The sequence below is a fragment of the Chelonia mydas genome, chromosome 14, assembly GCF_015237465.2.
Source record: "Chelonia mydas isolate rCheMyd1 chromosome 14, rCheMyd1.pri.v2, whole genome shotgun sequence".
NCBI classification, from domain to species: domain Eukaryota; kingdom Metazoa; phylum Chordata; order Testudines; family Cheloniidae; genus Chelonia; species Chelonia mydas.
The window spans coordinates 31,718,963-31,735,795 of NC_051254.2; the positions used below are offsets into that span (position 1 = coordinate 31,718,963).

General features: G+C 48.4%; 3 protein-coding genes across 11 annotated transcripts in view; all 3 read left to right on the forward strand.

Annotated features, from left to right (window-relative positions):
* Positions 1–11,754, forward strand: part of LOC122462963 (zinc finger protein 501-like) — a 293,402-nt gene extending 281,648 nt beyond the window's left edge. For 2 of the 4 annotated variants that reach the window (XM_043528761.1, XM_043528760.1), the window contains exon 2: positions 5,994–11,754. In XM_043528761.1, coding sequence (XP_043384696.1) covers positions 6,002–7,579 — 1,578 coding nt within the window. In that variant the 5' untranslated portion in view covers positions 5,994–6,001 and the 3' untranslated portion in view covers positions 7,580–11,754. Of the gene's footprint in view, positions 1–232; positions 365–557; positions 5,690–5,993 lie in introns of those variants that run through there. The other 2 variants (XM_043528759.1, XM_043528758.1) reach the window with 2 other exon arrangements.
* Positions 1–16,833, forward strand: part of LOC114020077 (zinc finger protein 239) — a 479,276-nt gene that overhangs the window by 281,657 nt on the left and 180,786 nt on the right. The window lies entirely within an intron of this gene.
* LOC102945825 (zinc finger protein 436) overlaps positions 1–16,833 on the forward strand; it is a 1,196,575-nt gene that overhangs the window by 72,037 nt on the left and 1,107,705 nt on the right. The window lies entirely within an intron of this gene.

The following is a 16,833-nucleotide window of genomic DNA, read 5'->3' on the forward strand; positions in this document are numbered from 1 at the left end:
GCCCCAGGGGCGGTTGCAGCCCGGGTAGCTATGGAGGGGCGCACAGGAAGGGAGCGGTGTGCGGCTGAGAGCGGCTGGCTGGTGTGGGAGGAAGGGGAAGGGGAGAGGAAAGAAGAGAGGGATCAGAGTCTCGGCATCAGCTCCTTGCCTGGGAGCTGCTCATCAGCTCGGCTGTTAGAAGAAGCGGCTTCTGCTGCCAACCTCGGGAGCCCGGGCTGAGCCGCTACTGCTCCCCTCCCAGCAGCGTCTGTGCTGGGGAGAGCCCTGCATCAACCCCCTCTGGGCCCAGCCGGGGGGACTTTCTCCGGGGGCTGGAACCAGCCCCGGGCTCTGCCGACACCAGCCCCTGAGCCGGAGCCTGCAGGTGAGGGGAGAGACCCGGGGAAAGGGCGGGGGCCGGGCAGGAAAGTGACTCCGCACCAAAGGCCCCTGGGAATCTGCTCCCTTGTTTAATGCGCCTGCCGGAGGGATTGGAGCTGCCTTAACAGCAAGGCTGCTCCTGCTGCTGGTCTCAGTCTGCTCTGAGCACTGGTCAGGATCTGTCCTGGGGCAAAGCTGGGGGGTGGTGGCTTCAGATGGGGAAATTGGGGAGGAAGAAGAGGGACTTAAGGGGCACCATCAACAGACTCCCCCCCCTCAAGGGAGTGTCCCCTTTTTGTCTGAGGGAGGGTAGAGTTGTCAGGAAGGTTAAGGGTGAGAAATATGACAGAGAAGTAGAGAGACAGTGTGAAATGTGGTCAGTTTAACCACCTCTGAAGTTAGGTGAACAACAGGGGAGAGGCAAAGGGGTGGCTCACAGGAGAGGGGAGAGTGTGCGTGCAGTAGTGATGGAGGGGATGGGGTGGGGTTGGTTAAAGGCGCAGCTGCTGTCAAAAAAGCAATCAGAATGTTGGGAATCGTTAGGAAAGGGATCTCACAAAAGTGGGTGACGGGGCAACAAAATGGCAGATAAAATTTAATGTTGACAAATTCAAAGTAGTGCACATTGGAAAGCATAATCCCAACTATACATATAAAATGATGGGGTCTAAATTAGCTGTTAACACTCAAGAGAGAGATCTTGGCGTCATTGTGGATGGTTCTCTGAAAACATCCACTCAGTGTGCAGCGGCAGTCAACAAAGCGAACAGAATGTTGAGAATCATTAAGAAAGGGATAGATAATAAGACAGAAAATAAGACATAATGCCTCTCTATAAATCCATGGTACGCCCACATCTTGAATACTGTGTGCAGATATGGTCGCCCCATCGCAAAAAAGATATAATGGAATTGGAAAAGGTTCAGAAAAGGCAACAAAAAATTATTAGGGGTGTGGAACAGCTTCCATACAAGGAGAGACTAATGAGACTGGGACTTTTCAGCTTGGAAAAGAGACAGCTAAGGGGGGATATGATAGAGGTCTATAAAATCATGACTGGTGCAGAGAAAGTAAATAAGGAATTGTTATTTGCTCCTTCTCATAATACAAGAACTAGGGGTCACCAAGTAAAATTAATAGGCAGAAGGTTTAAAACAAAAGGAAGTATTTCTTCACACAATGCACAGTCAACCTGTGGAACTCTTTGCCAGGGGATGTTGTGAAGGTCAAGACTATAACAGGGTTCAAAAAAGAACTAGATCAGGTAGTGGAGGATTGATCCCATCAATGGCTATTAGCCAGGATGGGCAGGGATGGTGTCCCTAGCCTCTGTTTGCCAGAAGTTGGGAATGAGCGACAGGGGATGGATCACTTAACTTATCTGTTCTGTTCATTCCCTCTGGGGCACCTTGCCATGGCCACGGTTGGAAGACAGGATACTGGGCTAGATGGACCTTTGGTATGACCTTGTATGGCCGTTCATATGTTCTTATTCTTCATTTACAAATATAACCCCACTGCCAACCTCTCTAGGAGAAGCAGTGGCGTCCTCTCAAATTTTGCTTTGATAGATAAACCTTCCTGGTTGTGAAGTGCCAGTAGGGAAGTGTTTGCTCTATCATGCACATCAGGAGTAAAAGGATTTGGACAGTGTTACTTTCTTCCTACCTTGTAAAAATGTTACTCACCCATCCCCACTGAAATGATCTGCACAGATCACTTGGGAGGATGGGGGCATTCAGTGGTTATTCCTTATCAAGGGCACATCAGAGTAGAAGGATCCTGAATGTTCAGCTGTTAAAGGAATATTTCTGCTGCCAGATAGTCTGTATTTCTTTTTTTAAATCTTTATCACTCACATCACTTCATAATAGCTTCAAAAATCATGTTTGACTGGGGAGAAAGAGCCTATCAAATTTCAGACTCTCATGCTTCAGAAAAGTCTGTGTTTCTCTAAATAATATTTCTGTTGGACACACCCATGCTTTCATAACTTCCTGGAAAATAGCAATGTTTCATTGGAGAGACCAGGCCTGTCAGATTTTATCCCCCAAAATATAAATTTTAGACCATAATGTGCATACTTTCCCTTTCTCATCAGCATTTTATTTATTAGTGTCACTAACTAGTGGCAGAGGGATGTAACTAGAGCTTTATCAGGTACATAGTTGTGACCAAATCCTGCCTGACAGTTGCTGTACTATAATTCAGACAAGGCATTAGGTTGGACATTAGGAAAAAACTTCCTAACTGTCAAGGTGGTTAAGCACTGGAATAAATTGTCTAGGGAGGTTGTGGAATCTCCATCATTGGAGAATTTTTTTGAGAGCAGGTTGGACAAACACCTGTCAGGGATGGTCTAGATAATACATAGTCCTGCCACGAGTGCAGGGGACTGAACTAGATGAGCAAGGTCCTTTCCAGTTCTATGATTCTATGTACCCACAATTTTTAAAGGTTACCCAAAAAAACAGTTGGGTTCGTGACCAATTTCCCCCCCTTGTGCTCAATGAAAAAGGATCTGAAAGAGACTTTGGTTTTCTTCTTTTTTTTTAAATATTAGAAGTACACAAGTATTCTAATATTTTCTAAAAGACTCTATGGACAACTGAAGAACTATTAGGTTTACAAAATTTAGGGAACAGAGCAAAGGAAACATGATTTTATCCCAGGATTTTTTTTTTAAAGTATCAGTCACTGTAGTTAGAGCTGTGTGAAACTGGAATTTCAGGGAAAATTCTGTGATTTTTAAATTTGTTCCAGATCAGAAAGAAATGTAAAAATTTGGTATTTCCCGTGACTGGACACAATATTCCAGTTGAGGCCTAATCAGCATGGAGTAGAGCGGAAGAAGTATTTCTCGTGTTTTGCTTTCAACACTCATGCGAATACATATCAGAATGATGTTTGGTTTTTTTGCAACAGTGTTACATCGTTGACTCATATTTAGCTTGTGGTCCACTATGACCCCCAGATCCCTTTCCACAGTACTCCTTCCTTGGCAGTCATTTCCCATTTTGAATGTGTGCAAGTGATTGTTCCTTCCTAAGTGGAGTACTTTGCATTTGTCCTTATTGAATGTCATCCTATTTACTTCAGACCATTTCTCCAGTTTGTCCAGATCATTTTGAATTTTAATCTTAGCCTCCAAAGAACTTGCAACTCCTCCCAGCTTGGTATCGTCCACAAACTTTATAAGTGTGCTCTCTATGCCAGGGGTGGCCAACCTGAGCCTGAGAAGGAGCCAGAATTTACCAATGTACATTGCCAAGTACATTCGGCCAAGCCACAGTAATTTGTCAGCAGCCCCCATCAGCTCCCCCACCCCTGCTCCCCGCGCCTCCCACCCACCGGCAGCCCCGCCGATTGGCACCTCCCCCTCCCTCTGTGCACCTCCCGAACAGCATGCAGGAGGCTCTGGGGGCGTAGGGGGAAGGAGTGAGGGTACGGAAGGCTCAGGGGAGGGGGTGGGAAGGGGTGGAGTGGGGGCAGGGCCGGTGGCAGAGCCAGAGGTTGAGCAGTGAGCACCTCCCGGCACATTGGAAAGTTGGCACCTGTAGCTCCAGCCCTGGAGTCAGTGTCTATACAAGGAGCCGCATATTAACTTCTGAAGAGCTTCATGTGGCTCTGGAGCCACAGATTGGCCACCTCTGCTCTATGCCATTATCTAAATCATTGATGAAGATATTAAAGACAACTGTACCCAGATATGATCCCTGTGGGACCCTACTTGATATGCTCTTCCAACTTGACTGTGAACCACTGATAACTACTCTGTGGTGATGGTTTTCCAAACAGTTATGCAGTCACCTTATAGTAGCTCCATCTCGGTTGTATTTCCCTAGTTTGTTTATGAAAAGGTCATGCAAGACAGTATCAAAAGCCGTATTACAGTCAAGATATACCACATCTACTGCTTTCCGCCATTCACAAGGCTTATTACCTGGTCAAAGAAAGCTATTAGGTTGGTTCTTGACAAATCCATGCTGACCGTTACTTATCACCTTATTATCTTCTAGGTGTTTGCACAGTGATTGCTTAATTATTTGCTCCATTATTTTTCTGGATACTGAAGTTAAGCTGACTGGTCTGTAATTCCCCAGGTTGTCCTTATTTCCCTTTTTATAGATTGGCACTATAATTGCCCTTTTCCAGTCCTCTGGAATCTCTCCTGTCTTCCATGACTTTTCAAAGATAATTGCTAATGGCTCAGATATCTCCTCAGTCAGCTCCTTGAGTATTCTAGGATGTATTTAATCAGGCCATGGTGACTTGAGGACATCTAACTCTTCTAAGTAATTTTTAACTTGTTCTTTCCATATTTTAGCCTCTGATCCTACGTCATTTTCACTGGCATTCACTATGTTTGACGTCCAGTCGCTACTAACCTTCTTGGTGAAAACCGAAACAAAGAAGTCATTGAGCACCTCTGCCATTTCCACATTTTCTGTTATTGTCTTTCTCCCCTCATTGAGTAACCGGCCTACTCTGTCCTTCATCTTCCTCTTGCTTCTAATGTATTTGTAGAATATTTTCTTGTCATCCTTTGTCTCTAGCTAGTTTAATCTCGTTTTGTGCCTTAGTCTTCCTAATTTTGTCCTTACATGCTTGTGTTATTTGTTTATATTCATGCTTTGTAATTTGACCTAGTTTCCACTTTTTGTAGAACTCTTTTTTGAGTTTCAGATCATTCAAGATCTCCTGGTGAAGCCAGGGTGGTCTCTTGCCATACTTCCTATCTGTCCTACGCATATGAGTATCTGAATATCCACAGGGCTTAAATAGACACAGACTCCTTGTGTCCCCTGCCTTGGGCTGGTTCCCTCTCCTGAGGTTCTCTGGTTCCCTCCCCTGAGGTTCTCTGTATTGCAGTCAAGATATACCACATCTACTGAGGTTCTCTGGCCTTCTGCAGTGTTGTGACAAGTGGCTTATTATCTGCTGTCTGCCCAAGTAATCAATGCCCCATGTTTGGGGATCCCTAAGTTTATTCCAGGAGACACACAGCATGTTTCCCTCCAGTCACTAGGCTTTCCCATGGGTTCTTCATGAACATTTCCCCATCTTTGAGGATGAAATGTCCCTCCTGGAAAGAAAGAGGCTGGATGGGACTGGGTGGGATGTTCTCTCTGGGAAATGGTTAATGGAGCTATAACAAACTCTGATAATCACCCCTTTCCATCCTATGAGCAGGACCCTCCCCCTGCCCCCTCCCCGCCCCCGACCACCTCACCAGACCTTATTTCCCACATGGACCAAGGGGAAGAACCCAGTGCCCCAGACCCTCAAGATTCTTCAGAAAAGGAGACACTGAGCGACTCCCACATAGGTAAGGAATAAGTCAAACCAAACCCCAAAACTGCCAATGCCCCTGTAAGCGCTCTGACCCCTGCCTCTTCTCAGCTCAGGCAGAAAAGTAGCTAGCAGGTGTCATAGCCTCATGGCAGACATCGCTCATGGCCTGTCACCCATCCTGACTGAGACCAGCCAGTAGTGACATCTCCTCCACGTTCAGGTGGGCTGAGGAGGAAGAATTGGTCCCTCTGCTCCTTCTCCTTCACTGGCTGGGTATTGAGCTTATCAGCTGGTTTGGTTTGTTTTGTTTTACCCGTATTTGCCATTCACCTTTGCAGCACACGGAATGTCTCATGTCTGGATTCAGAAGGGAGCTGATGGGTTCAGCAGGGAGAATGAAGATGAGAGACCTCAGCAGGAAAGTCCCGAGCAAATGGACCTGCGTGGGATGTTATCAGGAAGCACCAAAGGGGAAGTTTCCCAGAATCGTGAAAAGGAAAAAGCCAGTGCAAGTCAGTCTTATAAATGCCCCGACTGTGGGAAAAGCTTCCACTGGAGCTCACGCCTTGCCATTCATCGGCGAATCCACACAGGAGAGAAGCCACATAAGTGTGCTGACTGTGGGAAAGGCTTCAATTGGAGGGCACAGCTTATCACACACTGGAGATGCCACACGGGAGAGAAACCCTTTACATGTGAGAACTGTGGGAAAAGCTTCATGCGGAGCTCCATCCTTACTGAACACAAGAGAATACACACGGGAGAGACACCTTACAAATGTGACTATTGCGGGGAAAGATTTGCCTGGAGCTCAGCCCTCTCTGTACACAGGAGAATCCATGTGGAAGGGGAACCCTATCGATGTAAAGATTGTGGGAAAAGCTTCTGCGTGAGCTCGGATCTTAATAAACATAGAAGAGTGCACACGGGAGAGAGACCCTATAAATGCCCTGACTGTGGGAAGAGCTTCAGAGTGAGCTCAAACCTCACGGCACATCGGAGGATCCACACCGGAGAGAGACCCTATAAATGCCCCGAATGTGAGCAAAGCTTCCGGCAGAGCTCCACCCTTCTTAAACATCAGAGACTACACTTGCAAGAGAGGCCGTATAAATGCCCTGAGTGCGGGCAAAGCTTCTGTGTCAGCTCAGCCCTGACTGTTCATCAGAGGATCCACACGGGAGAGAGACCTTACAGATGCAAAGGCTGTGGGAAAAGCTTCAGTAACAGCTCATCCCTTGTCACCCACCAGAGGATCCACACGGGAGAGAAACCCTATAAATGCCCCGACTGCGGGAAGAGTTTCAGCCAGCGCTCGGCCCTGTCTGCGCACAGGAGCATCCACAGAGGAGAGAGACCCTATAAATGTGACTGTGGGGAAAGTTTCATTGTGAGTGCTGACCTTCTCAAGCATCAGAGAATCCACACGGGAGAGAAACTCTACAATTGCAAAGACTGTGGGAAAAGCTTCTCTCGGAGCACCAACCTTGCTGCCCACAGGCGGATCCACAGGGGAGAGAAACCTTATAAATGCCCTGACTGTGGGAAAAGCTTCTCTAGTAGCTCAACCCTTATTACGCATCAGAGACTGCACACAGGAGAGAGACCCTATCACTGCTCTGATTGCGGGAGAAGGTTCAGTCAGAGCTCAGCCCTTACTAAGCATCGGAGAATCCACACAGGAGAAAGACCCTATAACTGTTCTGACTGTGGGAAAAGCTTCACCAACAGCTCCCATCTTATTAGACATCAGACAACCCACACTGGAGAGAGTCCCTATAAATGCCCGGAATGTGGGAAAAGATTCAGGCAGAGCTCGGCCCTTCTGAAACATCGGAGACTCCACATGGGAAACACTGTAAATGTCGACTTTACAGAGAATGCTCAGACCACCAGTGAAGCCAGGTGGGATGGGAATCCATGATGGACCTTGATTGGAACTCTGCAGCATTAAAAAAAATTGCAGTAAACCTCACTCGAGCATTGTGGGGGAGAGGTCTGTCTGTGTGGGGGAAGCACCGGAGGGGGGATGATGCTGGGAGCTTTGGGAATGGGGCTGCAGGAAGCAGAGGGAGGCTTTGAGGCGGGTGAATCAGTTGTTTGGTGTTTGTGGGGAGAGAGCTGGGAGCCGGGGTGTGGGGTAGTTCGTACAGTCTGTAATTCCCTGAGTTACCCAAGCTCCTTGCGGCAACGTCTGGCAGGAGTGGAGGTGTCGGGCAATATGGGCTTTAGAATTCTTTCTAGTCTGTACCGGTCAGTTCTGTGGCTCACTAGGGCCAGAGACTGGATTTCCCCTCTGCAGGGAGCTGAGATGCTGAGTCAGGGTACGAGGGCTAAGAAGCAAACACAGATCTGGACCTGATCCTTTCAGGTGTGACCAGACCCGTCCCTATGGGGGAGCCTAAGAGCCCATTCAGCATTGCCCGTCCATCACACAGTCTCCTGACTCCTGCAATGACCAGAGACCCCTCAACTCCCCCTGTGCTGCCCCTTATGCCCGGTACTCCTGGGCCCCCCCTCTGCGTATTCAGAACCCTCCTCGCATCCCACTCCTTCTTAGTATCCCCCAAATCCCACTTGGCTCTGACAGAGACTCCAGGCCCCTCACCATGGGACCCCTAGCAGTAAGTCACATGTGACAAGGGACAAGGCGGAAACTCTGAATCAGAACCACATGGGCCCTCCAGACCCATCCTAGTGAGCAGGGCAAATACCGGGGAGAAGGGTGGGGGGCAGAGGAGGAGAATGGCAGGAAGGGCAAGAGTGGGGAAGGTCCCAGCACTAAGAGCAGAGGGAGAAGGTGAAGCTAAAAATCTATCTGGTCACCCCCTTTCCCCCTTCTACTGCAGTGCTCTGTATGGGGACAATAGAAACTCTGCCTGCCCCACTCACTTCCCCCCCCCCGCCCCAGGTTGTCCCCAGGGGAATAAAAGCCTCCGCTGGGATTGGAAACACTGACCCTGCTGTAAATTTACCTCCTTCTGTAGTTCCCATGAATCTGAGCCCCCTTGACTTCCTGCGTTTGCTTTGGTGACCTGACCCCAACGTGACACCGGAGTCTCTCCAGACTCCTTTTCTGGAATAAGGAGTAAAAAAATGGGCTTTAAGGGAGTTGGAGACCTCCTGAGAAGTCTCTTTGAGGCTTCATTTCCCCAAGCCTGGGCTGTCATGTTCTGCAGATGCTGCTGACTTCACTTGGCTCTGTAACTGCCCAGCACTTTCTGAAAATGAGGCTGAAGGTGTTTCCAGCTGGGGATCTCCAGCGCCACCTTCTAACAAACTGGCCAAGGGACCTCTCAGAGGGGAGAGAACATTGGCCTTGTCTGAAGGCTGGAATGATGGGCTCCTGCTGCACATCAGAGACCAGTGGAAGAGACCTTGCCCCTGATCTGGGTGCTGGAAAAGACTCAGTCCTTGGGCAGCTCTTACAACTCAGCTGAGACTTCACAGGAGTAGATGGGTTTGTCCCTGGGGCAGCAGTAGCCCTGAGTAGGGCAGGGTCAAGCCAGCTGCTGGAATCAGGGGAGGCACCAGGGGTGCAACAGTCTTGAGGAAAGGGGACAGAGACACTTGTCTCCCCAGGAAACAGCAGCTTGAGCTTTCTTGAAGAGGGGTTCCTGCACCCTAGGCTCTGCACTTGGGCAGTTGGTTGGCTGGGGATGGAGCTTGTGGTTAGATGTTCGGCTGCCTGTGTGTGTTGTTCCTGTGTGCTGCCCCAGCTCTGCGCAGACAGCCGGCATAGCAGACCTTGAGTAAACCACCCACTGACCACAAGATCTGTTAAGGGACGAAGTTACCAGGCCAGGTTTATTGTCGATAAAGCACGGTACTAGTATCCCGCAGACTCTACCGGACCACTAATACATGTATGCCCATAACAATGGACTAGCTCAGTGAATGGGGGGACTTTCCATTCCTCCCTAGCCCAGACAAAGATAGTCCCTCTGAGATGCATCTTTATACCCCGATACAAACAAGTTAGTACTCCCTCTGACAATTAGTTACTACCCCCTGACATGGGAAGTTATTACCCATCACCTTGTACAGGTTGGTTCAATCAAAACATCTCTATTACATACTGTCATCCTGACCTTATCTTTTAAGAGGGGTCAGCGTGTTCCTGTTATCCTTGGGGAATGTTTTTGTACCATATTTGATATTGGGATATTCTGGTACCACTTGATATCGGGATGTGTTTGCGTAAGCACTCTGTAACTAGCACTTCTTAGGAATGTGTATTTCTGCAATATCAGCCCTGTTCTTGCCAGATTCTGTGAGCAGGGCCCACCTCATACCAGGCCTCTGATACAAAGGCTTATGTCTCAGGCTTTCTTCCTACTACATTGCTGAGCTGGGTGAGGTGGATATGAAAGGGGAATTTACAGGTGAGTTAGGGTGCATGCCCATTTGCACCAGCTGAGGAAAGGCCCATGGTTTGCAGAAACAAATCAGGTGGGCTAAATGCCAGGATATGATGCCATTTGTCTCTTAAAGATTCTTACTATGACTAGGACACTCTGTCTTAAAGCACCAAGAGAACACAGAGTTATGATCAATAAGCAATTTATTATGGAAGAAAAAACAGATCAAATCAGCCACTAAATAGTGTGTTTACTTTGGTTATAGTCTCCTCTGTGGTGTCTCCCTTGGGGAGAATTTCAGCAGAGAATGCACCATCTGTGACAGTGAGACTGGCTTTTTAAAGGGGGCGCTTTTCTCTAGCAGAGCTGAAACAGGAGACAGCAATTCCCAAATCAATAGGTGGATCCTGTCCAGTTAGCAGAGAGGATCCAGATACTTTATTGCTGGCAAAGGAAAGTTTGTTGAGAGCGAGTCTCACTAAATGTATAACTTCTTCTGTTAGCCATCTTTCAGGGCTCTTTGTTCAAAGGTCCCAATGCTGCAAACACCTGAGTGCAAGTTAGTTAAATCAAAGGGGCAAGTTACGCAGGTAAAGTTAAGCGGATACGTGTAACCCTTCTGCCAGGTGGAGTTGGCAGCAACAAGGGCCGCGTTGAATATCTAGGGGTTCCTTTTAAAAAATACAACACAAAACTGGCTCCAGCCCCTGCCCAGTAACCTGGGACAATTAAATACCATCCCTGGGCATCTCTAAGAGGCAATACTTCTGCTCTCACAAGCACTGAGTCTGTGTGTAGAAAAGAAATTTTTAATAAAAGTAGGGATTCTCCCTGGCATTAATTTGGGAAAATGCTGCAATCAGGATTCATAAACAAAACCATGAGCCAAACCCACCCCAGAGTATGTCAGCAACCAATTCCAGCAACCAAAAGTTCCTTTGACATGCCCCTCCCTTCTCCCTCCAGGGCACGCCACTCACAGTGGTTGTCCTTGGTCAGGGAAGACCCAGAGTTCAGAGATGCATCTGCATGAGTTCACCTCTCACCCTGGCAGGGCGGCCGGCTGAGTGGAGTGGTGGGCGGCTGGTGGAACAGAGCAAGCACCTAGACAGCAGAATGAGCAAGGTGCCCCCACCCCCCGACCACCACCTCGACAGCACCAAGGAAAGATTCAGCTACATGCTCAGCAGATGTAGAATGATGGTTGAATGTGTTTTTGGTAGACTGAAAGGGCACTGACTTTGTTTAATCACGAGATGGGACCTCTGGGAGAAAAATATCCCAATGGTTAGTTGCCAACTGTATCCTGCATAATTTTTGTGAAGCAAAGGGGGAAAAGTTGCGGCAGGGGTAGAAGTGGAGTGACCATCTGCAGCGTTTGAACAGCCAGACACAAAGGCTATCAGAACATCTCAACACAGAGCTGTACAGCTCAGGAAGGCTTTGAAAGAGTGCTTTAATAATGAGCCACAGTAATGTGTTGTGGTGTACTGTGCTCTACCTGGTCCTTCTGTTTTGGGGCCAGTTAGGCATTGTGTAGTGCTTGGTTTACATCTATGAATATAACACTGACAATGCAATTCTGTGATGCTTGCTGTAGCTCTGTGATACACTGTGTTTGTTGCTGATATTATGAGTTGTGTCGCAGTGTACGACAACATATAAGTGGGTGCTTTCACTACTGTCAGGCAATGTGCAACATATGTTGGGGACTAATAAAGATGGATTGTTTTCCAAACAATACAATTTTATTGAGCAACGAAAACACTAAAATTTATTTGCAAATTAAAAGCAAATATGTTAAAACCTTAGCACATTTATAGAACAGAGCTTAAAGAAGGGGAAGGAACATTTATGTCCATTTTAGCTACACATACACCGACCTGTGAGAGGTACAGTTGATGTATGTGACACTGTGGTTGTCCTTAATGTCCCCCAGAGTGCTAGGGCTACAGATGCAGCCCTGATGCCATGTGGAAGGTTGAGGAGGGGTGTAGGGAGGTGCTATCCTGGAGTTCTCCATGGACTGTAAAGGGAGGCGAGCCCGTGTTTGTTGAAGTTGTAGGTCCACAAGCATCTGTGCTTGCTTCAGAGAAGCCCCAGTATGTCCTAGTGCATCTCCCTCTGCTTTTCCTGCGCCTTTCTCCTGTCCGCTCTTTCCTTCTCCACACAGTATTCATCATCCACGCCCTCTGTTCACCGTTGGACGCAGCGCTGGCTTGCAGGATCTCGCTGAACATGTCATCCTGAGTTCTCTTCTTTCTCCTACTTATCTGGCTCAGGTGTTCTGCAGGTGTGAAAGGGGAACCCCTCAAGAGGGGCAGTAGGTCTGGATAAAACACACAGGCATGATTGTCACAACGGAAAGTGGAAGTTGAGATTCAGAACTCCCTTCCCTCGCTCCCCTGACATTTTAAACAAGACCTGCTTATTGACACTTCTGCTTGGGAGTGCTTGTGCAAAGTGCTACTCACAGCACCGGCCATGGTGCATATGGCCCACCCGGGGAGAGGGAAATGAGGGAATTGCTTGGTTGCATAAAACTATGAGTATAGGGCACTAGCAGTGAATACTGGCACCGTTTTCCACAGACGGGTGTGATTTTAGCTGGTATCTCACTCCTGAGGGTAACAAAACCATCCAGGCCCGTAGGCCACTAGCCAGTTTAATGTAGTAGGACGAAAGTGTCCTACCGTGGAGGAAGAGATAAGATTGACATCCCTAGAAACCTTGGGGAGAGGACTGCAGAGCACCTCCATGAAAGTTTATTCGAGATCTCTCAGGAGGATTCAAGGGATATCTCCATGTACATAAACAAACTGCTCCGCTTACCCACCCAGGGGCACTGGAAAAGGGGAGGACCAGGGGGCCATGACCCTCCCACTTTTTACCAGTGGTAAGGGCGAGTGATGGGGGCAGGGGGCAGAGAGAGGAGCGAGTGGGAGGTGGGGTCTTGAGGGGAAGAAGCGATGCAGGAGTGGGGCCTTCGGGGAAAAGGCAGAGCGGGGCGGAGCTTCAGGGGAAGAGATGGTGTGGGAGTGGGATCTTGGGGGAGGGGAAATGTGAGGGCGGGGGTTTAGGGGGAATGGGTGGCACGAGGGTGGAGCCTCAGGGACAGCATGGCGCAGAGGATGAGGGCTCAGTTTGGGTGCTTGTTGCCCCCCCCCCCACACTTTTAGGCGCTTCTGCCACTTCTGTATCCAGCTACCTCTTCTAGCAGTAGTAAATTAATGAAAAGTCAATAGCTGTATCCTGCTAAATTGGGGGTGCTATCACTGTATTGGGAAATAAATGTACACACTTACCTGAAGTTCCTTCCCCTGCATCAGGCTCGACTATGCTTGACTGTTGGGACTCACTGGAGTCTCAAAGAGATCCTGGCTTGTGGCATAGCTGGACCTCCCTGTAGCATGTCCTCTACCCTCCTCCTCTTCCTCCTCCTTGCTGTTCACAGCTGGGACCTGGGACTCAGGATGCTCGGCGGTATCCACAGTGGTGTGTGAGGTAGTGGTGGGGTTTCTGCCAAGTATGGCATGCAGCTCATTGTAAAAGGAGCAGGTCTGTGGCTTGGCACTGGATCAATTATTGGCCTCTCTGGCTTTCTGATATGCCTGCAACAGCTCCTTTGCTTTCACGTGGCACTGCTGCCGATTCCTGTCATGCCCATGTTCCTGTATGCCCCATGCAATCTTCTCAGAGGTGTCCATGTTTCTCTGGCTGGTCCATAGCTGTGCTAGCACAGCCTCTTCTCCCTGTAGGCCCAGGAGATCCAATCTCTCCTGTCTGCTCCAGGCTGGAGTGAGCCTGGAACATGTAGCCGGCATGGTCAGCTGGGCAGTTGCACACAACAACTGAGAGCTCCTAGGTGTGCTCATCAAGATGGACAATAAGGAAAAGGCAATCCAAAAATTTGCTGGGCTTTAAAGAGGCGGGTGGCTTCCCGTCTCTGTGACCTCTAGGCAGTGGAGTTCACAATTGTGACCAGAGAGGTCAGCTCTGGGCATTGTGGGACAGCTGCTGGAGGAGCAATTGGGGTGACACAGGTAACACAGTGTCTACATTCCCGTTGCGTTGACCTCTGGACATCGACCATGGCTCAACGCCACTCAGGGAGGTGGTGTTACTATGTCAGTGTAAAGGAGAGCTCAATTTACATTGGTGGGAGACCAAGTGTAGATACCTGCACAATCAGGTCAACGCAAGGTGGTGTATGTCCATAGGCGTCGACTCCGTGGGTGCTCCGGGGCTGGAGCATCCACAGGGAAAAATTGGTGGGTGCTCTTCACCCACCGGCAGCCAAGCTCCCCCGTCCCCCGCCCCAGCTCACATCACCTCCGCCTCTGAGCGTGCCGTGTCCCGGCTTCACCTCCCAGTGCTTGCTGCCGCAAAACAACTCTTTTGCGGTGTAACAAGCTGTGGGAGGGAGCGGGGAGGAGTGGGAATGCAGCACGCTAAGGGGAGGAGGCGGGGAAGAGGCGGAGCCCGGGCGGGGATTTGGGGAAGGAGTCCAATGGGGCAGGGAGGGGGCGGAATTGGAGCGGGGACTTTGGGGAAGGGGTTGGAATGGGGGTGGGGAAGGGGTGGGGGTAGGGACAGGGGTGGGGGGGTCGAGCACCCACCAGCGCCAGGAGAAGTTGGCGCCTATGCGTATGTCAACCTAACTTTGTAGCGTAGACCAGGCTCTGGAGTGAGGCAGGGGCATGCACGCTCAGAGGCAGTGACTTAAGTGCCAAGGGAATTTTTACTGCAAAAACGTAGGTGCTGAGTGAGTTTAGGTACCTACTGGATTAGGCAGCAGCTGAGCAGGGGATCTGTGGATGCAATGCCGTCTAGCACTGGGATTTAGGCTTCTAAATCTGGGGTGTCTGGGCCTAAGTCAATAGTCCACTGTCAAACAGTATGGCACAGCAAGGAAGGTAACCCAAGGTCTCCTGCATCCCAGGTTAGCAATCTAACCCTGGACCATGGGCAGAATAGTTGGTGATAATGAAATTCCCTGTGTGTGTGGCACTCACATTTAAATGAGTAACAAATGAAAAAAACAGAAAACAAACCTAACAGCAACAAAAGAGCATTAAGCTTTATTACCAGTGGAATTGTTTTGCATATACTTTTATGAAATTTCCATAAATGCCTAAATGGTGTTGGAGCATGTATTATTGACTTTGGCTACTAAGTCACTTATGAGCTTTTGAGAATTTTACACTTAGTATTTAAGTTATATATAGGCTTTGCAGAATTAGATTTTTTTTATTTCAACTGATAATATAGATTTTTTTAAACATGCTTTTAGATTTTTATAGATTTAAATTTTCACAGTTCAGACAATAATTATTAAATGACAGCAGATATTGTGATTACAAAGTTAAAGCTTTATTAACCATTAAAACACATCACATGTCGAAATATACAAAGTAAATATCCTTAAATCACACTCCAATAAGTTATCAAGAAGCATTTTCTTACTTTGCTACCTGTAAATTTCAATAGTTAATGATAGAAATATTTGAATTGGTTTGTGTGTGTGCAGTGAAATTATTTACCAACATTTGTCTATAAAAATCAAATCCATCCAAGCCTATCACATTCTCTTAGGTTTAGTCCCATTTTTTTCCCCTGTATAAATGTGTACACACCTGTCACAGCGTCACTGCAAACTTTCAGTATCTTTGTGCTGCCTTATTGATAGTCATCGTGACCTCTATCAACAGACAGGCTGAACTAGAGCAATCCAAGAATTACATTTCTTGTGGCTTTCCACTGGTATACCAAACATATGTCCAAAAACGCAGGCCTACTGACTAGTTTATGCTGATGAGTAGACAAGATAAATAATTTACTGGAGCTGCAACAACATAGTCACACCACAGCAAAGTGGACAGTGTGGAAAAATTGAGTCATTGATATTTTATGGTGAATGAGTTTTCAAGCAATGATTTAAAATTATAGCAACTTATCCACCCTTAACCAAAATTGCATAGCCTTACAGATCAAAATTTTTACTATTTCCTGTATGTTTGACCATTTAAATACCAAAGACTGGATGTCAATAATGGGCTTACATCATGGGTTAAATCAGTGGGTCCGCCACTTGTGGCCCAATCAGCACACTGCTCCAGCCCATGTGACATCCTCAGGGCCATAGAGGTAGCATCTATATTGCATGGCTGCAGCCCACAATGGAACACACAGGGAGCTGTGTGTCTGGCCCACAATGGAAAATAGGTTGAGAACCACACTGGGTTAAATCGTGTTGCTTGCAGTAGTGGGGAAGGTTTTGCAGGCTCCCCCTGCCCCCATGCTGCTACTTCTAGGGGAAAGGGGAGGCCGGAAGTTCTCAGAACAGGGCGGGGGGTCAGAACCGTGCAGGGAAAGGTGAGAGGAGGCAAATTCTGAAAGGGAGACTTTCCTCTTCTGGCAGAATTTGCTACTTTAACAGGAGTTGCAGGAAAAAGGCATCTTCCGTGTCCGTTTTTGCTAGCTAGCAAAGTGTGCCGAGGAAGCAGTTTCTGACACTATATTGGGGCAGCAAAGGCACTCATCCCAGCGGTCCGGGGAAGCGGGCTGAGGGCCCCCAGGACAGCTGAGCGCATCCTGCAGGCTCCAGGCTGGGGCATGACTCCTCTGCAAACACAAAGGAAAGCACTTGGGCAGATCCGTCGGGGGGGGGGGAGGGAGGAGAACAAACCAGCTAGAGCCGTGGGGCCGCTCATAGGGTGTTTGTGACACGCGGTGAATTTAGCTCTGGTTAGGAAAACCCGCCCCAGACAAGAGCCCCGGATCCCAGACCGGGGGAGGGCAGATTCACTGTGGAAGG